General features: G+C 39.7%; 1 protein-coding gene across 28 annotated transcripts in view; it reads left to right on the plus strand.

The window, feature by feature from the left end:
- The window catches only part of SPATS2L (spermatogenesis associated serine rich 2 like), a 171,167-nt gene that overhangs the window by 9,811 nt on the left and 136,426 nt on the right, over nt 1-24,930 (plus strand). For 27 of the 28 annotated variants that reach the window (XM_065525850.2, XM_074009657.1, XM_005573861.5 and 24 more), the window contains one exon: nt 13,560-13,609. The exons of the other annotated variant lie outside the window; for it this stretch is intronic. Coding sequence is in view for 4 of the 27 variants with exons in the window: in XM_005573858.4 (XP_005573915.1) it covers nt 13,560-13,609 (50 nt within the window). In the remaining 23 variants the exon portion in view is untranslated. The remainder of the gene's footprint in view (nt 1-13,559; nt 13,610-24,930) is intronic. 28 annotated transcript variants of the gene reach the window in all.

The raw sequence follows: 24,930 nt of genomic DNA on the forward strand, positions 1-24,930 counted from the left end.
CTGGCTAACACAGTGAAACCCCATCTCTTCTAAAAATACAAAAAAAAAAAAAAAAAATGAGCCAGGCATGTTGGTGGGTGCCTGTAGTCCCAGCTACTCGGGAGGCTGAGGCAAGAGAATGGCGTGAACCCAGGAGACGGAGCTTGCAGTGAGCCGAGATCACGCCACTGCACTGCAGTCTGGGCGACAGTGAGAGACTCTATCTCAGAAAAAAAAAAATATGCAGAGCTTTATATGTTCATGTTGCAAAAGCCAATCTTTGGTAGGAAACCAGATCTTATCAGGTTGGATCAGGAAGGGGAAACCCTCCTGGAAGATTTGATGGGAAGAAACTGTGACTGTCAAGAGGACAGTCCAGTAGGATTAGATTCCAGTGAACTCTGATAGGCAGTGTGACTCAGTGTCTTCTCTTGTGGTGGTTTGCCTGCTATAGTCTGTTGGACTCTTAAATTCTGAGAAGAACTTCCTCTGTTGGTTTCAACCTGGGCAGCTGGTTTTATTTGCTTAATGAGTAGGCATTTTGTATAAGATTTTGTTAGGGGCAAAGGTTCTTGTGCTAAAAACAAAAGTTTGAAAGTCCTATATTATAGAAAATGGCCTGAGTGGTGACTACCTTGATGTGATTATTTCTCCCTCATTTGCAGGATCTAGGACCAGTTTAGGCCCTTTCCAGAGGGAATACAGCTTCCTTTCATCTGAACCTTAGCGACTTAGCAGATCGACCTTGCAGTTTGCCTTGTCCAGGTAGTTTAGCCAGGTAGCCATAACTCACTCTTGTTCTTGGGTAAATGAATTTTCACTTTTGTACTGGGTTCCACCTTGTCTCCTACATTCCCAAGTCCTGGATTTGTGTTCTTGTGGAGGGACCCCAAGTTGTCTTAGGTAAGGGTCCTGTTACATTTCTCCAAGCCTTCTTGGGACAGTAGTGTCCCTAGGGCTGGACCACTGCTACTCCCTTCTAGGCCTCTTTAGTACTGAGAACTACCAGCAGGGGTCAGGAAACCTAATAGATACTTAGAATTGAATAACTTGCCTAGAGCTTGGCTTTTCCCTGGTTCCAGACCCCTGACAGCAAACATTGCTTGCTAGTTTGCTGTCTCGTTGGTCTCTGAGTCCCATTTGTACAACTTGGAAGGAGAAGGGAAGACAGATATAGGACTGATTTTCTTAAATTATGATACATTCATGTCTTTGTCTCTAGTGGTCTTATGTGTGTATGAGAAAGGTGGCTGCCTTTATGTTGTGATTTCAGAATCCATACTGCTGAAAAGGGCACTTCAAATACCAAGTTTCTCTTTTTTGCTCTCCAATATGTGAAAGCCTACATTATAAAAACTCTAGTTTCCTAAGACCAGTATGATTTAGAAGAAAAAGAGGACAGGCTTTGGCACTTGAAAGACCTGATTTTGAGTCATGCAATTACTGGCTATATGAACTTGAGCAAGTTATTTAATCTTTCTGAACCCCAGTTTTCTTATGTATGAAGTGAAGTAATGCCTACAATTTTGTTATATTTTGTTATGACTAAATAAGATAAAATATAAAGTGCCTGGCACCAGGGCCTAAAATGCAAATGCTATGGAGGTGGTAAGTCAAACTTACCCTCATATCTCAATGTATCTCAATTCACCCTCCTTATGTTGAATAATTTTATAGACCTTTCCCTGAGACTGATCAGGAAGAGGATATGAAATCTGGGGCAAGGGGCCCAGATTTTACCCAGCCAAGGGTGAAAAAGGACCAGAAGGAAGTTACCTTCACATTTTGCTTAAGTCCCATCCTCCCTGTGGTTTGCATTTGTGAAAATGTTCATCTGAGGTTATAGGTATAGCATGAAGCCTTGGAAAAAAGGCATGTTTACATCCTCTGCCAGGATAGCATAACAATTAACAAAGCAGGTTTTTGAATCTCTGAATAGTCAGGTGCACTGCCATCAAAATAAATTTTTGTTTCTATTCTTTGCTGATAGATTACAAATAAAGAAAGCCACTAAAATATCCTGAAAAAGAAGATTTATATATGAATTGGACACCAGGGACAGATTTTTCACACTTATTTTGTTGGAGCCGTTCTTAGCTGTGGGTGTTTGGGAAGTTCTTTTGTTGCAGCTTTGTTGCTTACAAGAGGGAAAAAGCTTTAGTATACTAAGGTAAGAATGATTTTGATTGGAGGCAATATTGTTCTCAGTGTGGGCTGACTTTCATGTATTGTAGTGATTACCAGTACATAGCCGAGAAAACCCATTTGTTGAAGTGCTGTAAACAGCAGATAGTCTGATCTCAAATACTGCCCTGATCGACAAGTGTTTATTGTAGGAATGTGGTCTGTCCTATAATCTTTTAAGGGAAAAGGGGAAGATGTTATGCCAGTCACTGTGACTGCAAATGTCCTGATCTGGCAGGTCTTTTTCCTTTCTCGTTAAATAACGAGAAATCTGTGGAATCTGAATGGTGGATTCAGTACATGCACTGAGCCTCCCGTGACTCGCTCAGCTCTTGATGCAATTGATCACTCCACTGTAATTCCATACCCTCGATTTTAGTGCCATATCAAAATCATGAACACTCAAGGAGACTATGTAAATCTACTTCCTCAAAAATTAGAAATAATGGCACTAAAGATGTTATTTAATGCTGGTTTGTGACACTGAATATATAAACTCATTCATTGTTCTGGTACTCCCTGAACAAGAACTGTTTCGGTTGCAGTGGATGATACCAACTAAGGTTTCCACGGCAACGCTAATTTATAATTTCCAAACTTTTGTAGAATTTCACCTTCTGGACTCTCCTAGATTGCATTTAAATTTACATTTTTCCCCCTCATTTATTAAGGTGAGGCATATTTAGATATTACTTACAGGTATGTACTAGGAGTATCTTCATGAAACTCACTGATAAGAAATTAGATGTGTAGAAAGCAGGCATTGGAAACAGAAAATGGATAATGTGGTCTAACATCCCACCAAATGCAGGAATTCTTTCCACATTATCCCAGTTGCCATTTGAACCAGCCAGGAATGAGGAGTTTGGTCAACATTTTATGATGCCAAGTAATGCTTATGACAGTAGTCTGCAATGCTCCTGGACCTTAAGTCCCTTTCGATGTGGACTTCACGTTATTTGTGATTGGACCAATACTTCATCAAGCACAGGTGGACACAGATATTTGTAAAACCTCTTCCCAGTGGTGCACTGAAGCCTGCCTCCCTGCAGCTTCCCTATTGGTCTTCCATCCGCCCTTTGGATGCCACAGAAGAAATATGCACCTTCTCTGTGGTCGCTCTTCAAATATTTGACCATAGCTATTGTATCTCCTCCTCGAAGTCTTCTCCTTTCAGGGCTATGCAGTTCTAGTTCTCTTAACTGATAGTTCTCATCCTGTTAACATTCCTCTGGGCACCCACCACTCTGTCAATGCCATCTTAAAAATGAGGCATCTGGCCAGATGTTGTGGCTCACACCTGTAATCCCAACACTTTGAAGGCCGAGGTGGGGCTATCACTTGAAGTCAGGAGTTTGAGACCAGCCTGGCCAATATGGCAAAACCCCATCTCTACTAAAAATACAAAAATTAGCTGAGCGTGGTGGCGCATGGCTGTAGTCCCAGCTACTCAGGAGGCTGAGGCAGGAAAATCACTTGAACCCCGAAGGTGGAGCTTGTGGTGAGCCAAGATTGCACCACTGCACTCCAGCACTCTGGCTTAGACAACAGAGCAAGACCCCATCTCAAAACAAAACAAAACAAAACAAAAAAACAAGAGGCATCTTGAATGCAACAGCCTACTCCTGACTGAGTACTCTGAATGGTAGAAAACACTAGGCTGCTATTCACTCCCCTGATCAGGGCACCCTTCTTTTATTAATCTAGTCAAATACTGTGTGGGCCTCACTTGTAAATTGGGAGCAGCACATTGTTCATATACGAAGCTAAAGAAACCTTCCAAGCTTTTTTTCTTAACAACTACTACAAAGCCAGGTCTCCTTTGTTCTTTACTTGAGCAGTGAATCATGTGTGCCTACTTAGAGGACTTTACATACATTTATCCTACATTTTGTCTCTTTTTGTCAAATTATTTTTCCTCTTTATCAAGACGGCTTTGAATTCTAAAATTTTTAAATTCAATATATTAGTGATGTTAGACTTTTACATATTTGTCAGTTGCACACTTGGAAATGTTACTTTGTCGTTGATATTTGACCAAGATAGGCCAAAGGCAGAGCCCTGTGACATTCTGCAAGAGAATTATTAACATCAGTATGTGAATTTTTTTTTTTTTAACTAGCTTGACAGTCTTTCACTTATGTTTACTTTCTTGTCCAAGAGCATAGAGTCAGGGAAAGTCTTAGTCAAATGCCTTAGTAATGAAATCATTATTGGTCCACTTATTGCCACTCAGTAGAACCCCTATGATAAAGAATAAGATTCATGAGAGTAATTTTTAGATTGCATTAATTTTTCTTTTGAAAAATTTCTGGGAAAAGCATGTAAATCACCTTATTTTTAATGTATCTAAGAGAAAATAATTTTGTAAAATAAAATCAAACTTCACCTATCATTTCAACTCATATGAACTTGTTTGGTTCAAAGGAATTGCTATGTAATACATCATTCTATTCTCTTTACAGAATCATTACTCTTAAAAAGAATTGGTGGGGTGATAGGAAATTACTCCATAGGTGTCACTCCAACACATCATGATATTCTCACCTCCTGGGACAGAGAGCCATCAGGCTGAGGCATGTCCAAACAGCATGCCAGCCTGTGTAGATGGCTCCATGACAGTATCACTGACGTGACCATGACAGAGAGAGCTCTGATGGCATTGTGTCACTAATGGATGTGTTTTCACTAAGCTGAAAATTCTGTTATTTGAAAAGAGGTTTATTTTTCCTCCCACACAAATTCTTTGACTCTCATATTAATGTCAAATATCTGTCAAGTAACACATATGGTGCTTTCTGTGCTGTATTTTATTGTACTCATGTACAAAATAGTTTTTTAAAAAACATGTTGTCTGCCTTGGACTAGATGGAAAAAAAGCAATTTAAAAGAATAGTATTCTTAAGAAACACAAATCTATAATATATCAAGGAATAAATGATTGCTTCATAAAAATACTAGTGTTTGTGTCATACTTTATATTTTTCAAAGTGCTTTCATGCACCTTCTTTTGAAAAAAAAATCTGATGTTAAAAATAATACGTACTCTTTGGATGTGGAAACTACTGAAATGGATAAAAAATTAATTACAAGTCAACTAAAATTTCACCTCTGAGAGATTCTCACTGTTAGCATTTGGTGTTTCCCTTTCAGATGTGCATTTGTGTGAGGTTTTGAGTGTATGTGCATGTGTATATTTGTGTGTTTTAAACTAGCTCTTGGTGGACCCAGGAGGTTTGTACTGAAAAATCAGCATGACATAGTCAGTAAAGAGCTTTGGAATCAGGCACTTGGAGATTTCAACCCTGGCTATACAACTTATATAGTGACTATGAATTCCTTAAACTCTCTAAACCTTAATTTCTACTTCTATAAAATGGGGATAATACTATATACCTAGTAAGTTTATTGTAAAAATGAATAAGACAATACAAATAAAGTACATAGTAGGGTTCTTGGCCCATAGCATATGCTCAGCAAATGTGAACTATTTTTATTATGCAGGTTTTCTTTTCTGCTTTCTTCACTTAAATTCTGGAGTAAAAATTTCCTTGTCATAAAATATTATTTGAAAAGTATTTAGAATGATTGCATAAATTTCAGTATATGAATATACTTTAATGTTATTCTATGGATAAACAATTCTTAATTCACTGTGATCACAAAGAACACCACAGCTAATATCCTTTACATTATGTTTTGTGAATAGACAACAAATTCAAAATGAATTACTAATCACATTTTATGAAGAGGCAGAAAAAAACTGACAATTCTTTAGTGTCTATTAATGTTCCAGGTTATATGCTATGTTCTTTACAACAAAATTCTCTTTTAACTTTCACAACCCCTTTAAGGTAAGTCTGTTACGCCCATTTTTCAGATGACAGAGCTCTGAGGGAAGATAAGTCGTTCGCTCAAGGTCACAGAGAGATAGGGATGGTAGAGATGATGTTTGAAGCCAGCGTCAGATTTCAAAGCTTACACTTTTTCCATTCTGGCATGTAGTTCATGCCTATCTTTTTGAGGCTTGCAGAATGAATAGTTAGCATTGTGCCTTCTACAAAATGTCACTTGGTGCCACATGAAAGATAGGATACTTGGCTGGAATGCTTGACTTACTCAGTATAGTACCTCTTGCATGTGTGTATTCTTATATGTGTTGGAATCAAGCCTCATTAAAATAAGGTGTTAACTAAAGGAAATGAAGCATTGATATGATTATTTGATGAAAGGAAACCTCAAGGAAGAAAATATTTATTGAGCTGATAATATAAAACTCTTCTTTGTTTTAGTTGTACGGACTAAGCCAGAATCACTTATCTCCCTAGGAATCTGGGTATTTCACGTAAGTCAGTTTAGGAATTAAGCAGTAACAACGCCAAAGTAAATTGATGCTGTCAAAGGAATTGTACGTTTCATTACTTGTATATTAGGGGTTGAATGGAAAAAATACCTCTTTAGCCTTAGCTGTAAGCTGATACATCAGGAAAGAGCTGTAATAATTGCTATAGGTATAAGTATAGATATATGAGAGATGAAGTATACTAGGATAAGCCCCCAAAGAATTATTTGGTGAACTGACAAGTTGTCTTTAAAAAGTCAGCCATTCGGAACATTTCTCTTGGCAGCTCTCAAATCTGACTTACAGTGTGTACTGTGGCAGCCAATTTTGTAGGAAAAATGCATAATTAATGTGAAGATCAAGGTACAGGTATTGCCAGTCAGTACCTAACACACAGTTTCTTAGAACAAAGGAGCAATTGAAGTTGTCTTTTAATAGGGTAATCCTGGTTTGTCATTTTGTGGGTTTCAATTCTTAGTAAAAATGGGGGGAAAAAACCCAGCTCTAGGAGTAATATTTCATATCTGAGAGGTACTTTGTTGCAGAGTTTATAACCAACTGTTGTCTAGTCAAGAAAGCTATCTTTGATTTTTGAGATCTTGAATTTTTACTGCCTTTGAGCTTGCTCATTTTTGTCTTAGGATTATTCTGATTTTCCTTCAGTCGTTTTAGTTTCTGCAAGAGAGAAACAGTGTTACTCATGGCCCCAAGGCCAAAAAGCCTTCCAATCTCGACAGAACATGACCACCAACTTGGCATGTTGGTACTAGCAAGTTAAATTTGAGCTCACTATGCAACTAGTGAATAGTTAGAACTGTGAACAGAGAATTAGCTATGGGATCTGCAGGTTGGATTTACAGCATGGCTCCGTTGTGTGGTAGCTGTCTACCCCTGGGCAAACAACTTTCCTATCCCTGAGTGTCCTCAGCTCTCAAATGGAGATAATGACTACTACATAGTCAGAGCTCATTTGGAGGGTCAGATGTATTGAGCAAACCATTGGTTCACCCACAAGTTTGCTTATGATTTGTTTCTAAGTTATTAATTAATGGCTACAGGTTGTCCCCCTCAAACATGAGCCAATTTACTATTTAAAATATTTTCAAATGAAGCATGGAAATATTTGTAAGATATATGTAGAAATATATGACTCCTGGGGCTAACCTCACTAGACCCTTCTAACTCTTTGCTTAGACTTTATCCAGTAATAATGGGACAGACCCTTTTTCTGCCCTGGAAACCCCTGGTGCCTAGCTTAGAGTCTCTCAGAGTTTGGATGCTCACACCCAAGTCATTTTCCTCTAATGAGAGAGGGGGGCCTTTTGACTTCAATAGGTGGTTCCTTTGATCACAGTGAAGACCTTTTTAGTAATAGGCATTTAGATCTATTGTGTTGTTCTAAAATAGAAACAAAACTGGTATTCAATGCATAGTTTACCCTTCAATAAGAAAGGCTCAAAGAAAAAGAATATAAGGTAGAAAAAATATTTCAGAAGATTACATTACAGAAAATTATAGGCAACTCTTTTATTATTAAAGTAATCCCAGTGCTGGAGGGGAGAAGGAAAGGGAAGGGAAATTTGGGAACTTTGACACTGGGTGGTGTCCGTGCAAAGCTTTTTGGAGGTCTCTCTTGGTTTTTCCTCCCAGTGCTGGTGATGAAGTGAAGGGCCAGAAACTGCTTCTGGGTCTGACTGCAAGAGAGTAAATCCCAACCCTGGGGCTGCTCTGACTCCCTTTTCCTAGTCTGCTGTGTTCTGACCTACCTGGCTTTTATGGCCTCCCAGACAGTCATGGTGAATCGCCCTTTATCTTAGTCCCTTAGGACAACAGGATTTGCTCATCGACCACCCTTGCTTGTACTGTACTGTAGGACCTTGAAGGTGTTTCAGGCAATTAATGATTGAAATGTCTCTGTGGAGTTCCTGAGGGATGGAAGTGTATGAGCTAAGTGCTGGACATTTTAGACAAGCCTCTATGACTGCTTAGCAGTAGGGAGCCCACCCAAGGCCCACTGGTCCCAGGATTCTCTGAGCATGCCAGGTGGTGAGGGTCAACCTGCTTGCTATTCTTATTTGGAATCAATTTCTAAATTTTATTTCTCCTTCGACACAGGAAACACTTCTTAATTTCCCTTCTTTGCTTTGGTACCAAAGCTTTCATTGAGTTCATCAGCTATTTCCTGAGTGTCTCCTCTGTACCAGGCACTGTGAGAGGAACAAAGGGGAATCAGGTCTTGAAAGGAAAGAATGTGCATGCCTTAGGTAAGAAGCAAGATGTGTCTCCAGAGTTGAGAGAAGGGAGAGCTGAAGACGCAATTAATTTTTTTCTGTTGTACTTTCTATACAATAAATTGTACTACATAAAAATGTATACTAATATCCATTTGTGTGGCAAATTCCATTATAATGAAAATCTCTGTTATCTAGCAACTTAGGCAAGTATCAGTAGAACACAATTCCAATACAGCAGAAGACTTTAGAGAGTCCCTTGGAGTGAGCTGAAATGGGATTTGACCTATATATTAAGCTTTTCATGGTTTTGATATTTTTCATTTCCATGTGTCAACAAATACCTGACTTGATATTAAAGCCAGTTAAATCAATATTTCTTGCTGTAGTCAAGGTACAGCAACATATATCCAAGGGCAACATCTCCCCAACAGCCATATTTTGTTGCTATATATTTTATCATAAACCTAACTGATTGAACTACCTTCAAAGGAAAAGGATGAAAACATCAACATAGCTACCATAAAAAAGAAAGAAAAGCCAGATAATCTGTAATCTTGTACCTTATCCCTCATTTAAGCAATTCCATAATTTATTTTGCTTTCTTAATCATAAGGAATGACAACATGGAAAATATTTTTTATTGTGATAGCTGTGGTTTCTTTCTGTATCCTCAAATAGAGCTGCTTTAATCCTTCTCCCAAATTCTGTCCTATTCAAAGGATTTCTGAGCACGTACATGTGAGCAAAGTGGCAGGTACAGCTGAACCCAAGAGTCTTGGATGTAGGAATCTTTTTATGTGTTTATTTTTTTAGACAGAGTCTCACTCTGTTACCCAGGCTGGAGTGCAGTGGTGCCATCTTGGCTCACCGCAACCTCTGCCTCCTGTGTTCAAGTAATTCTCCTGCCTCAGCCTCCCAAGTAGTTGGGACTATAGGTGCACACCACCACGCCCGGCTAATTTTTGTATTTTTAGTAGAGATGGAGCTTCACTATGTTGGCCAGGCTGGTCTTGAACTCCTGGCCTCAAGTGATCTGCCTGCCTTAGCCTCCCAAAGTGCTGGGATTTCAGGCGTGAGCCACTGCCCCTGGCCGGCCTGTAGGAATCTAATAATCAAATAATGGGAAGGAGAGTGGAGTAGAATCGCATTTCTATTTACTCTTTCTCTGAAGTTTTAACTATTTGATGATTTCTGGAAGTCACCTATTACAAACTCAATATTTCTATTAACAAATAGTCTGATGCATCAGTTTATAAACACCAACATATTTATTTACTATGTGTTATCAGAAAAGCCTCACCTATCTTCCGTGTGTTCGTTGTCTAGGTGAGTACTTACCATTTATTGGGCTTGTACTCTGTGCTAAGCACTTAAAATAATTCACCTCTCACAGGCAAAATGATGCTCAAGGCACATGCTATTGTTTATATTTTCCAGATAAACGTGAGACTTCAGCTGCTAAGTAACTTATCAAAGGGTACTGAGGTAGAAAGGGTATAGTCTGAGGTTTGAACCCAAGTTTGTCTGATTCCAGAGCCTTTTCACGTTTTTTAGAGATGGGGTCTTGGGCTCTTCACAGATGCAATCATAGCGCATAATAGCCTTGAGCTCTGGACTAAAGCTATCCTCTTGCCTCAGCCTCCCAGGTAGCTGGAGCTACAAGGGCTTGCCACCATGCCTAACTCCTTTTCACTTTTTAAAGGCTGTTTTCCATAATATATTCTGAGATTGAAAAAAAAAAAATTCAAATTGTTAGAGTAGTACATACTCACTATAGAAAGTTTAGAAAGCAGAGAAAATTATTAAAAAGAAGAAAAATTGCCTGTAATCCTTCACCCTAGGGATTATCACTACTGAAATTTCAGTCTTTTTTCTTTCTAGGCTTAAGAAAGCTATTTATCCAAATGAGCATTGTTCCTCAAAGTTGTCCCCTTTGACGTTTATGCATGTATTCCGACAATGTTGCCATTGCATAAAATAATTTTGGAATCCCTTTCAGAGCCAGTTTAGGAACCAGCTTTTCTCTAGACTCCCATGCACAGGTTACTTTGGTAGAAACATAGTAAAGACAGTATATCTGCTACTTGAAAACCTATCAAAATAATGCATGATATGTTTGACCATTCCTTTTTTTTTTTTTTTTTTTTTTCCAGATATGGAGTCTTGCTCTGTCGCCCAAGCTGGAGTGCAATGGTACAATCTCGGCTCACTGCAACCTGCAGCCTCTGCCTCCCCAGTTCAAGCGATTCTTCTGCCTCAGCCTCCCAAGTAGCTGGTATTACAGGCATGTGCCACCATGCCTGGCTAATTATTGTTTTTTTTTTTTTTTTTTTTTTGAGTAGAGATGGGGTTTCGCCATGTTGGCCAGGCTGGTCATGAACTCCTGACCTCAGGTGATCCACCTGCCTCGGCCTCTCAGTGTGCTAGGATTGCAGGTGTGAGCCACCATGCCTGGCCCTGTTTGGCCATCCTGTGCCTTCTGAAATCGTATGCTGCAAATATTTAACCATCCTATTAAAAATGCCATCATTGAGCCAGGTGTGGTGACTCACACCTGTAATCCCACCACTTTGGGAGGCTGAGGCGGGCAGATTACTTGAGTTCAGGAGTTTGAGACCAGCCTGGCCAACATGGTGAAATCCCATCTCTACTAAAAATACAAAAATTAGCTGGGTGTGGTGATGTGCTCCTGTAATTCCAGCTACCTAAGAGGCTGAGGCAGGAAAATCACTTGAACCCAGGAGGCGGAGGTTGCAGTGCACCAAGATCGCACCATTGCACTCCAGCCTGGGTGACAGAGCGAGACTCCGTCTCAAAAAAAAAGTTATCATTGCCCTCTCTTGAGTCGTAAATATCTTGTGCTGACTTCTATTGTAGCGGGGGATGGAATTTACCAAAATGCTGCTTCCTTCCATGTCAAAGATTGATGGATATTTTGGGGAATGTCTAAAAGTCTTTATTAAAAATTTAATCCATAAATGTTTAATATCTCATTTGACGACTCATGTTATTTATTACTTTGTCAACACAACAATGTTTGCCTTTTGTGGGGCATAAAGAAAATTAGAAAATTGTTTTTGTCAAAAGTGTGAAAAGTGTATTTTAAAATCAATTCCTTTTTTAATGGAAGTATTACACTTACTAAATTATTACCCTCCGAGGAGTTTTTGTGAAAGCAAATGTATCTAGGTGAGATGAACTGATCTTTATATAAAGTCAGTTGCATTTGTGTAGAAGTAAATGTTTCCCATAGAAGCAGGCACGCACACACACACGATTGCTATCAAAATAGCCATTGGTATACTTTATTGAAGTCAAGAAAGTCAATTAATTAAGTACCAGCTGAGTTCTTGTCACCTTGGTTTATTGCATACAACACTAACTTTTAGAAAACAAATCTAACTTCTACCCAAGTATCGCATTGGTTGTCTTGTTTCTGCCTTATTTTTCACAGACATTCTTACCCTCCCCATTTGCTTAGCGTGACACCCCACCCCTTCCCAGACTGCTGGGCACTTGGAACACGCGCATCCTGGATGTTAGACTGGTGCAGATTGGGACAGACCAAATGTGTGCAGTTGTCCTCAGGGCTGCATTCTTCCCTTGTCTTCTGGTTGCTAAGATTTCAAAGGATGAGAATTCTCCATGCTTATGGAGGTCATTACAAAGTGTAGGCTGTGTCCTGTGTTTTATCTTTGGCACTATTCATGGTGCCTAACACTGTGTTCAGTCAATGTTTGTTGGCTAAATAAAGGGTTATATTTTTTCAAAACTGGACTGGTAGGGAGAAAAAGTCCAAAAGAAAGTCAAAGTTGTAAAGTAGAATCTCAAGGCTTAAAGCCTTTAGGTCAATCTTCTCATTTAAAGATGAAGCCCAGAGAGGTCAGCTGGCTTGGAGAAGGTCACCCAGAGAGTTGGTGCCAGAGCCAGGAACAGCATCCCGTGTCCTGAGGCCCCATCCCCTTCTTTCCAGTGCCTCCCTCGCAGTTGTTCTCCAGTCATTTTGTGGAGGTCAATCTTCTGCGTCTGGTAGGACCAGTTAGCAGAGCATTTGAATCCCCACACCGTGCTCAGCAGAGTGTTAGAGACATAGGCATCCTTAAGAAACACGTGAAGTGATGGGTGACCGCGTGAGTGAGTGATTGGTTGACTTACGACCTTAGCACCCATCTTTCCGCCTGAGTGGTCACTGGTTGAATGGTGAGTTCTTTGGGATTGTGTGTACTTTATAGGGTATCTTTGGGAGAGGAGAGGATTATAACAAGAAGAACAATAGCTAACATTAAATTGGACAAAATATTTTGGTGAATAGTCCAGGCTCTGGAACTTGATTTCCAGTTACATTTTCATGAGACAGGTGATTTGACCTCTCTGGAGCCTCATTTTCTGACACCTGTAAAGTGCCAGTGATACCAGGGCCTACCTCAGAGTATTGAAGAGTTAGCCTGTGTGAAGCCCTAGAACAATGCTAGACACTTCCTAAGCAGGTAATAAATGTTAGCTATTGTTGGTGTTACTGAAATGTCACTATTATATGCTAGGCAGTCTGCTAAATGCATTGCATATGTTATATATCATCCAGTCCACAACTTTGTGAGGAAGGTACTATTATTATCCCCATCTTACAGTTGAATAAACTGAGGCACAGAGAGGTTACTCCACCTACCCAGAGTCACATAGCTATTAAGTCATGGGTGAGTAGGAATTCCCTGTCTGCTTGACTTCAGATCCTGTGCTTGGGTTTTGAGTATGATGGGAAATGGGTGGTGGGGCTACTAATTTGAGACCTGCCTGACTTCTCAAATTTCCATTTTTCCTAGAGCACTTCAGAACCCAGGCTGCTTTCAGGAACATTGCTGTGGATTCCCAGGTGAGTAGAGATGGCCCTTCCCTCTCTGTGACCTCCTACTGCTGCCATGGCCAGCTGTCCCTACACCTGCAGCTGATTCCTGGGAGCCTTGTCACAGCCTTTGGCAGCCTCTGCTGCCTCTCAGGGCTCAACACCAGAGTTCTCTTTTAGAGTGTGTTGACTGAAGTTACTCCTGATAGGGCAGTGGGGTCTGGTGGATGTAAGTCAGACCCCACCCACATCCCCCTTCCCCACCTGCCTTGCCACATCTGTGGATCTTTAGAGTAGTTTCATGCATATGAAATACTTTGAAGGACCACAAAAAAATAGGGCTTTTAAAGACATTCTTGTGATTTAGAAAGTGGTGGGCTCTGGAGCCAGACTGCGTGGCTTTCCCTCCTCACAGTGATAACCACTTTTGCTCTTGTTGTCCTTCTTGTTGAGGAATGAGCTCCTGTGATTGCAGAAGTCTGACTTGGAATTGACAGTGCTCAGTCTGCATTGAGTGGGAGTAGGACGCAGACTCATGAGACAGACAGCCTGGCTCTGTGTCCTGCCTCTGCTGCCTAATAATCGTGCATTCTTTGCATGTCACTTACTTTTCTGAGCCTCAGTTTCCTCTTCTCTAAGATGAGGATAATTATACCTATCTTGCAGAATTGTCAAGATGTTTTCAAGCTCATATATGCAAGGCAAACTTACACAAAATTGATATTCAATAAAACGGTAACTGTTATTGTTAATCAGTATTGGTATTTGAATAGGGATATCAAAAGTATTTGCTGAACAGAAAGCATGTTGTTTTAGGTCCATATTTTCCCTGAAAGTATTTTTATTATTATCATTTTTAAAATTTTTCCTTCCAGTGGTCTTATTTAAATTAATTTACTTAACAAGCCATATATTCCTTGTGGGAAAATCATCCTTGGTCCAGACCCTGTTAAATGATCATAAATTCCAAATTGAAATAGTCCAAATTAATGAGGTCTTATTGCCTCCTGGATATTTCCATTAATGTTTAATATAAACTTGATTCTTTTTCCATAAATGGAAAACTTTAGTGGTAAGATGATTGTAACTTTTTGAAAAGAGCCATAAGTATTAGTGGGAGTTGGTTGTTTTCCATGAATAGAATTGAATATTTTGCTTCCTCATATTTGAATCACAATGAAAGCACTTTCAGTTGTTCAAAGAGAATTAATATAGAAACAACTGGTTGATTTTCTGTCTCTCTGTCTCCATACACATGTCTGCATGCACAGGCGCACACACTGCTTAGTTTTCCTTTGGTTAGGCAGCTGAAGAGTTACTATGTAAATCCTGGCAGCCTTCTACCCATCAGACAAGCAAGGGCACAATCAATCCCTGTTTTCTTGAAACGTATACCAAATAATCAGAAACTCTGATTATTCTGCTGGAAGGCAACAGCTTGATGGAAAGATGTACCAATTGAAAACAATTCTGGGCCGGGCGCGGTGGCTCAAGCCTGTAATCCCAGCACTTTGGGAGGCCGAGACGGGCGGATCACGAGTTCAGGAGATCGAGACCATCCTGGCTAACACGGTGAAACCCCGTCTCTACTAAAATACAAAAAAAATTAGCCGGGCGAGGTGGCGGGCGCCTTTACTCCCAGCTACTCGGGAGGCTGAGGCAGGAGAATGGCGTGAACCCGGGAGGCGGGGCTTGCAGTGACCTGAGATCCGGCCATTGCACTCCGGCCTGGGCAACAGAGCTAGACTCCGTCTCAAAAAAAAAAAAAAAAAGAAAACAATTCTGATCATATTTTTGTCAGGAGAATGAGATGCCTCCAGCTGCCTGTCACTAATCATATTAGAGGTGGAAAGCAGGAATGTTTTACCCTGCAAAAGATTACTCTAATCATGTGTTGGAACACTACTTGTACTGGCTGCTTATCCCAGAACAGTGACATTAGACATCCTGTAACTGGTCCTGCCAGTTGGTAGTAGTCTAAACCATATGCCACATGAGCACACTTTAGGAATTTTCTAATTACAGCTCAAAGGCTTTACTTTTATCTTTTCATGCTTGTACTGCAGACATCACTGATTGAAAATGATTTCTCCCTCAGCATAATCCTATTGCCAGCAGTTATGAAAGACTAGGAAGATGGTAAATGAAGCCCACAATAACTGAAGAGGTGTCCGAATTCAATTAGGAAGAGGCCTGTCCCATGTGGACACATAAGTCATATAAATCCATTTTAATTGTGAACTGTGATACTTATCTGGTCATGTTTATTTTGGATGCAAGTGCCAAAGCTGGATTTAGACCAGAATTCCAGATCTTCAAGTTCTAATGACTAATTTGGGTATCCACCGAATCCCTTAATTCATTTCTTAATTTGTTCTCCCAGAATTAGAGAGTTGCTTGGTTACAATCATTTTCACAAATTTCTCATAGATCGAAATAAATGTACAGAGATGTTTTTCCCCCTAGGATTCACACATTTTGCTCTGATCTCAAGTAACTATTCTTGTTGTTATCAAAATAACAATAACAATGCTGACAATAACAACAAAACTAACATTTTGCAAGGCAGTGTAGGGAATATAGACCGTGGCTCCAGGAGGAATAATTTTGAGTCCCAACTCAGCTACTTACAGCAGTGGGACCTTGGTCAAGTTAGTCCCCCTCTCTGTGCCTCAGTTTCTTCTTGTAAAATGGGACAAATGAGAGTATTCACCTCATTGGGTTGTTTTGATGATTAAACAAGCCCACATATGTAAAGTATAGGTAGGTTGATATGTTGAAAGTGCTGGCACAATAAAAAGTGTTAGTTATTGTGTTGTTATTGGGAAGACAATGGTGGACCAGAGGCAGATTTTGCTTGTAGCACAGTATTGTCATCTAAGTATGTCCCATTTCTACAGTCCGCTTGGAGAACACTTATGATGGTCTGAATTTTGAATTAATCTCTATTGTTTGTGCTTGTACTCCTTAGTTTGGCTACAAAAATATCATTTTTTGGCTTTCCAGGCTTGATCAGTATTAACTTGGAACCCTTTTGGTGCAAAATTGCTTTAAAATTTGAATGAACATTTTGTTCTCCGGTATGCACAATATTAGCCTTCATTAAGAGGAAAAATTTTATTATAATATGTAAAATGTGCGTGTGTGTGAGAGAGAGAGGGAGAGGGAAAGGGAGAGACAGAAAGGAAAGAGAGATTTGGAAAAATCAGCTTTAGTAAGTTCACTGGAAATTTTCAAGCTCTTTTTTTTTTTTTTTTTTTTTTTTTTTGAGACAGGGTATCACTCTGTCACCTGGGTTGGAGCGCAGTGGCGCCAACACGGCTCACTAAAGTTCAGCCTCCTGGGCTAACACAATTCTCTTGCCTGAGCCTCTGGTGTAGCTGGGACCACAGGTGCATGCCACCACAACTGGCTAATTTTTTTGTTTTTTATAGAGATGGGGGTGTCTCACTTTGTTGCCCAAGGTGGTCTCAAACTGCTGGGCTTAAGTGATCCTCCCACCCTGGCCTCCCACAGTGGTGGGATTACAGGTGTGAGCCACCATGCCTGGCCCAAACTATTTTTTAATACAGTAAAATGCATTTATTGTCATGGCTTAGATTTAGTGATTGTGTAGGAGTGAAAGTCTACTAAGAGATAAATCTAGTAATTTAATGAACTTTCTTCATAGCTTCATAAGAGTTAATTACAATTTCTTAATTCATTGCCAAAAGAATGAATTGCTGGAATTCTTTAGGTTTTTTTTTTAAACTAAGTTAACTGCCTGTGTGTGTCTGTGTGTGTGTGTATGTATATATCTATGTATTCTAGAGAAATATATACTTATATGCATCCAGAGACATGTGTAAAATATTCTGTATCAGTAGGAGAATAGATGAATAAATTGTGGTATAATTCTATGCAGCTAGACTACTATACCGCAGTAAAGAAATGAACTAGAGCTATACACAATAATGTATCCCACAGACATCATGTTGAAAGACAGAAGATATGGGGTGGGTTTGATAGTTCATGCCTGTAATACCAGCCCTTTGGGAGGCCAAGGCTGGGGGGTTGTTTGAGCCCAGGAATTCAAGACCAGCCTGGGCAATATGGTGTGAATCCCTTTTCTACAAAAAATACAAAAAAAAAAAACCTTAGCTGGGTGTGGTGGTGTGTGTCTGTAGTCCCAGCTATTCAGGAGGCTGAGGTGGGAGGATCAAGTGAGCCCAGGAAGGGAAGGCTGCAGTGAGCCATGATTACACCACTGCACTCCAGTCTGGGTGACAGGGCAAGACGCTGTCTTAAAAAAAAAAAAAAAAAGAGAGAGAAAAGACACATGATTACATAACAGTCTTATTAAAAAACAGACAAAACTAAACTCTTTTGCTAAGGTGTGTATATTCAAGTGACTGAAACATTAAAGAAAAGCAAGGAACTTATTACTGAAAGAATCAGATACCAAGATAGTGCTTACCTCTAAGAGAGGAAAGAGAAAGGACCCGGAGGGCTTCCAAGGGCGCTGGCAATATTGTGTGCTTTGATGGGGCTGGTAGTGACGTGGGCAAAATAAATGAATTTTTAAATCTACTTTTCTGTTAATGAGTTATAGCAATAATTTAAAAAGTTTAGAAGATAAACAAAGCAACTATCTCTTTGGCCTGGCTTAGTTCACACCTTGTCCTGCCTGGTTTTAGGTCTAGAGATTTCTATGATTATAACTGGCTCTTAGAAGTAAATGACTGCATCATTGCATGGGAAAGTGGTCTCCAAAGTGAGATATGCACCCCAGGGAGCACTTGAGAAGATTAATTTGGGTGGGAAAAGAAATTGATTAGGACTTGCATTTACATTCATTTTGTTATCATGAAACATTATGGTAACTGATGGCAACTGTATTGACATTGGCACTGGCCTTGAGTCCACATATCTGGTGGTTAGGTATTGCCTGGGGCATAGGCGAGGTCTCCTGAGCAAAGAATGGGAGTGCCCAGCTCAGGGGCTTCCCAGTGGCTTCCCTACTGTCCCATCTGTCTTGGTTATATTGTGAAATATATTGTGCCGAGTTAACTGGATTTACAAATTCTATATTTTAGTTTTAACAAAACCTCACAAACTAGCAGAATTTTTAAAAGATTCTGGAAATAATTCTTGTAAGTTGAAGACAATTTTAATATTGCAAGCAAGAAAAGAATGGCAAAGCTTTGCATGAACTCTTTGTGAGCCACATTATGAGTTAATGACAGTGACCATTGAATCAAATCTGGCAAGAAGCTGGCCACCAAAATTTTGTGGTGTCTGGAAAACTAAGGTATTTATATTCACTGTGTTTAATCATGAACTTCGTCCTGTATGTATTGCCTTGAGATACTATGATTAGCAAATATTGTATCCATTCTGTCATCCTTTTTCCATGTTTTGTAAGGTATACAACATATTGATACAATAATACATGTATATGAATTGTAAAAAAAAAAAAAAAACAGACACATACAAAACATGTGAATTGAAAATAACTTGGATACTACTGTCATGTAGTTCAAAGGCTACTTACTGCTCATCGCTAAAATGTGTGGAAGAGTCTGCATACCACAGTCACAGGCAGGTCATCATACCATTGAAAGACCTTAAAGTGTATTTGATTGTATCACAGCCATTTCTAAAAAAGATGTGTACTGCTGTTCCTCATACCAAATGTGTATCCGATACATAACACTTGTTCTACCAGGACTTAAGTAATTACTTATAATATTTCAAGGATGGAAATGATTCAAATGTTCATATGTCTGAAAAGCCGATGAATAACTCCCGAAACAAGTTAAACGATTCTTTCAGTATTGCCCCTGCAAGTTCTAAATGTTAGTGTATTGTCCCCTTTGGATCATTTATTTTAAAGCTGTGAAGAGTGTTGATTCCTTGTTTTTCAAGCACATATACATATGAAACAACTAAATTTCATATTGTTCATACTTAGTGAAATTTTCTTTCTGTTAAAAGAAAATGTCTTTCTTAGAGAAAGCAGACCGCTGAAGAGACAGATATGGTAATAACGATCATTAGTTTACTTAGCCTTGGTTTTCCACAGTGTTGAGTTATAATGTAATCCATAGTTCATCTTTTTAACCAGCTCTTAATACATTATCAACCCAGTGCCTCACACTGTTTACAAGGATGATTTATTATTCGTCAGATTTTAAGTACTAATCCATGAAATGTTAAACTTCTATTGGCAGCCACTGCAGGAAGGTTTGCAGGTGTCCTGACTAATGCTTTGAAAGACGAGCATTAGCAGTAAATCACAGCATACAAAATTTTTTAATAAAGTAATGGAAAGGATTTTGCATTCTGGGTCCTCTAAGCTTTGGTATTTGGAAGTTAGTTATGTGGGAAATTAAAGGGGTAAAACATTCTCGGGCTTTAACCCTTGAACTCTGGGCCAGCCATAGTCAATAGCAAAAGCATCTTTGTAGCTTTGTTCTCCTAACCCTGAGATTTCTTGGCTATGGGAACTGACAGAGTGCCAAGTATAGGCCTAATTGCATTCCTGGTTACTGAGAAAAAAAAATCTCAAAGGAATTTTCCTTTTCTTTCAAAGGAGTACCTGGGCATTTTCTGGGATAGCAAAATTGTTTATAAGATGTTTGCAAAACATTCTGAAAAGAGAACTTGAAGAGGGCTCTGACAGCCAGTTGAAACGCATGTGTGGCTTACCTAGAGCAGTGGAGAGTTAGGGAGATGCAATTTAAAATGTGAGAGAGATGTGACTTTGTCCTCTAAGAGCTCGCTTGCTCCCTGATGCACAAGCTGATGGCCTCTCTTCTTTTTCTTTCTCTATGTTCTGCTCAAAGATTTAGCAAGATATTACATAAGATATTCAACTAGCTTCATAATAGACTGCCAGCTGTCTAGGTTCTGCTGTGTTCACCAGTATTCCCTGTGCTGTGTCCACTGCCTAATACATAAGACATACTCAATTAGTATTTGTTGAATGAACATATATACTCAGGTATTTTCTTCTATGATCTATATATTGGTGATTAATTTATTGAACCAGATATACTCTGAAACAAATTAACTATTTTTGTTGTTTTTTGAGATGGGGTCTCACTCAGTTGCTCAGGCTGGAGTGTAGCAGTCCAATAATGGCTCACTGCAGCCTCAACCTCCTGGGCTCAGGTGAGCCTCCCACCTCAGCCTTCAGAGTAGCTGGGAATACAGGTGTGTGCCACCACTTCTGGCTAATTTTTGTATTTTTTGTAGAAACGGAGTTTCACCATGTTGCCGAGGCTGGTATTGAACGCCTGGGCTCAAGCAATCCACCCACCTCGGCCTCCCAAAGTATTAGGGTTGCAGGTGTGAGCCACCGTGCCCAGCCCCAGGTTAACTCTAATCAAGGAATCAGTAGCTAATTTTAGTAGATTGAGATCTTCTAATATATGGAGTTTATATTGTAGTGGGAGGGCCAGACAATGAGGAAACATGTAATCAAGTGAATAAACCCAATAGTTATAGCGTGTGATGAGAGCTGCAGAAAACCTGAATAAGGCAAGTGCTGTGATGTAGAGTGAGGGCTTGGAGAAACCAAAGCCTGGAACAACCTGAAAGCCCAGTGGTACAGAAGGAATTGATACAACCTTCCCAAAGGCTTAATTTACTCCAGTAGTTAGCATGTACAATGTAAAGATTCATCTTATCACAGCTTTTCTTAATGAAAATAGTTGTGCTGAGTTCTTACCATACTAAGAATGTCAGTCTACTTTATAGAATTTTGTTTTTAACACATCAGTTGGTTAGCACCAGTGCGAAGGCCAAGGGGTTACCTCTCCACTTCACTTCCCTTCTTCTCCAAGCTGCACTTCTCTCTCAAAGCCAGGCAGCTGTCTCCCAAATGTGCACTGTCAGTCGCTTCGGAAACCAGATGACCAAAAGAGGGTGGATCAGCACAAATTTCTCATCAAAGCTGAAGGAAAGAAAGAGAAAGAACCTCAAAGCCAATGCCCTGCTGACTGTGGGTCAGAAGTGTTATCTTTGTATCTCAAGGACAGAAGGCTTAACAAAGATTTGGGTACAAAGTACACATCATCCTTCAGGCATGCTGAACGATGTCAGCCAGAAAGCTGTTCCTTAGGGTTTACAATTTCCCCTTTCTCCTAAATTAAAAAATGCTAATGTGAACTGTTGACTCTCAACAACACATATTATTATTGTATATAGGGCAAAGAGTAAATAAGACACTTGCCTCATGAAATAACAGTTCATTTTAACTCAGCAAGCTGGAAGTAATTTTAGCTTTTTTTTTTTTCTTTTTTTAATGCTTCTATATGGAAGTAGGCCACAATCATTTTTATTCCACTATTCTTTATAACCCTATAGCGTGCTTCCTGTTTATGCTTTTAAGACCTGTTTTTAAAGACCCTTAAGGGATATCCTTTAATACATTCCTTTTGAAAATAATTATTCATCTATAGTACCCCCTTACAATGTCTGAAGGTTTGAAAATATAGGAACTTCTTAATGAGATGTGTTTAATGGTCTATGCAGAGTATTGAAATGTTTACACCTGGTTTAGTTAACATAAATTATATTTAATTGGTCATTCTGGAAAATAAGTAGATATTTTAGAATAGATTCAGTACCTAAAATCCACCCTTTGCTTTTTATGTATAGTATCCATAGATAAATTCAATGCATGTATTTATGGATTTAAAAACATGCTTGCAATAACATAAAGTCAGTTCTTAGGGACTTTTAGAAATAATACAAGGAACATGTCTTGTCGGAGCAAGCAGAAAACATCCATGTGGGCCAGAAGATCTTTATAATTTTTTACAAAGTTTAAAGTGCAATACAAATGTAATTATGTTACTGTTACTTTTTAACGTTTGTGACATGAAGAACTTCTGGGTTGAATGACAGTCCATAATTTTTTGTTCAAATGCCGATTATGTTCCTGTTTAGAGTGAGATTTCCTTTTTCACATGCAACCCTTGTGTCGGGGGTGCCCTGAGTTCCTTAGATGAGATCGTTCACACCGCAGTTGACTTTTCAACTCTCCAGATGACACTTGTGCCTCCACGTGATCCTTCACCTGATGCTTTAGCTGGAAGTCTCATTTATAGAAAGAAACCTCGACCCACATCACATCTGCAATCTAAGAGCCTCACTGTGGCCATCTCCCCAGTTTTGCCCGTGCACTAGAAAAGGGCTGAGCAATCGCTCATCCTTGGTATTGGGTGGCCTCTGTTATGGTCCTCTGACGTATGCTGTGCTCGCAGAGTTTCTCTGCCCTGCACTCTTTACTCTTGCTGCTTTGGTGTCTTCTTGTGGCTGCTATGTGTTTTGTAGTTATCCTGGCCACCAGCAGTTTTTTCTGCAGATCCTCTGTCCTGCTGGGTATCTCTATTCCTTCCTGTTCCCACAACAACACATTCTCTGCACTTCAGCTTCTTTTGTTTGCCCTCAATGCTACAAGAAACCAGAAATAAGAAAGCGTATCTTGGTAATATTCCTCTGCCGATTTTCCACTGCCCTCTTCCCTGGATGAAATTGCTCTTTTCCACAGCACTCTAGTGTTGCCAGCTGCATCTTTGTTCTCTGCTCTTTCAGAGTGCTCACATGGAGGGGGTGCAGCGGGAGGTGGGGAGGGCTGTGGGGAGGCACGGCCCTTTCTGCTCAGAGTGGTCCTCCAGAGAAGTGCCACATTGTCCGGATTGAGGACCTGACCATGGGAAACAGACTTCCTGACAGTCACCATGGGTTACACAAATATTACTTCCATTTAGCTTGACCTTTCATTGTGCTCGAAAAATGACTGAAAATACTTAAATCATGTATAGTATTTTTCTGGAAACAAAAATAAATGGGGTTCTTTTCAGAAGGCACTCTTGAACTTTTGCCCTTGCTCTTCCTTTTTGAGCCATTTTATCCAATTCAATGTTTTCTTTTATCATGCATTTTGCTTTTGTGAGAAACAGTCAGCTAATGTCTCTGCTGATAAAATTATGAATCACAGAAGCAATGTAACTGTTAAAGATAAGGATAGCTCTTGTGGCCCTAAAGTACTTAGCTCTGGGAATTCAGTTTTACTAACATTTCTTAAGTGCTTACTCTGTATGTGCACATATGTGTCACTGGCAGACCGACTTCTTAATTCTAAAACTGCTTTAATGCATTATCCCAACCAATTCTCACAACAGCCCTGCGAGGTGGCTAATGTTATCATTTATCTGTGTTTTATGGACGAACACACGGAGGCACAGTAAAGCTAAGTAATTTCCTCAAGGTCACACGATTAACGCTGGGCAGGGCCTGGATTTGAACCTAGGCAGTCTGACTTCAGCACCTATGTTCTTAACCACTGAACTAAACTCAATGACTCAAATACATCATAGAACCTCTGAGAACCTAAGTTTCCTCATCTCCAAAATGGGAATAGTAACACTTACCTGACTAAATTGTGAGGATCAAATAAAATAATTACTTGAGAGGATGCACTTAATTGTGATGTGCTCAAGCATAAGGTTGAAGTCTGGGGGAAATGTTGATATGGTGTTTTCTGTTAGGAGTCTCATTGGTGAATTTGTCCTTTGCTGCTTGGATATTCTGCTGGTTCAGATGAAAAACTGTGTTTTTCTTAAGGCTGTTTTGAAACCACAGGAAGATGTCAGGTTTCACAATGAAAGTGATCCTTTCTTTCCAAAACAGTGGCATTTGGAAGCATTTAGAGGATAGGCAAAATTAACCGTAATTTTTTAAATATTTATTTATTTATTTATTTATTTATTTATTTATTTATTTATTTATTTTGAGACAGAGTCTCACTCTGTCACCCAGGCTGGAGTGCAGTGGTATGATCTCAGCTCACTGCAACCTCCGCCTCCCGGGTTCAAGTAATTCTCCTGCCTCAGCCTCCTGAGTAGCTGGGACTATGGGCACCTGCCACCATGCCTGGCTAATTTTTTTGTATTTTTAGTAGAGACCGGGTTTCGCTGTGTTAGCCAGGATGGTCTCGATCTCCTGATCGAGATCCGCCTGCCTCAGCCTCCCAAAGTGCTGGGATTACAGGCGTGAGCCACGGTGCCCAGCCAACTGTAACATTTTTAATATGCCAAGTAAGTTCAATATCTGTTTTCCTTTTACTCTAATCTCCCTTTGATATAGCACTTGACACTCCCTCCCTTTTTTCTAAATCATGCAAAGTAAGTTTTCTTTCCAGTGTCTATCTACCATGTACCATGGACTTATCACTAACTATCACTCAATGTGTAATACTGCACCTGGGACCATGTCTTGTACTGCCAGCACAGGGCCCTGAAACACAAGAGATACTGGGCAAGGTGTAGGCCAATGGAAGACAGATGGAAAACAAGTCC

This window comes from Macaca fascicularis, chromosome 12 (genome assembly GCF_037993035.2).
Source record: "Macaca fascicularis isolate 582-1 chromosome 12, T2T-MFA8v1.1".
Taxonomy (NCBI): Eukaryota; Metazoa; Chordata; class Mammalia; order Primates; family Cercopithecidae; genus Macaca; species Macaca fascicularis.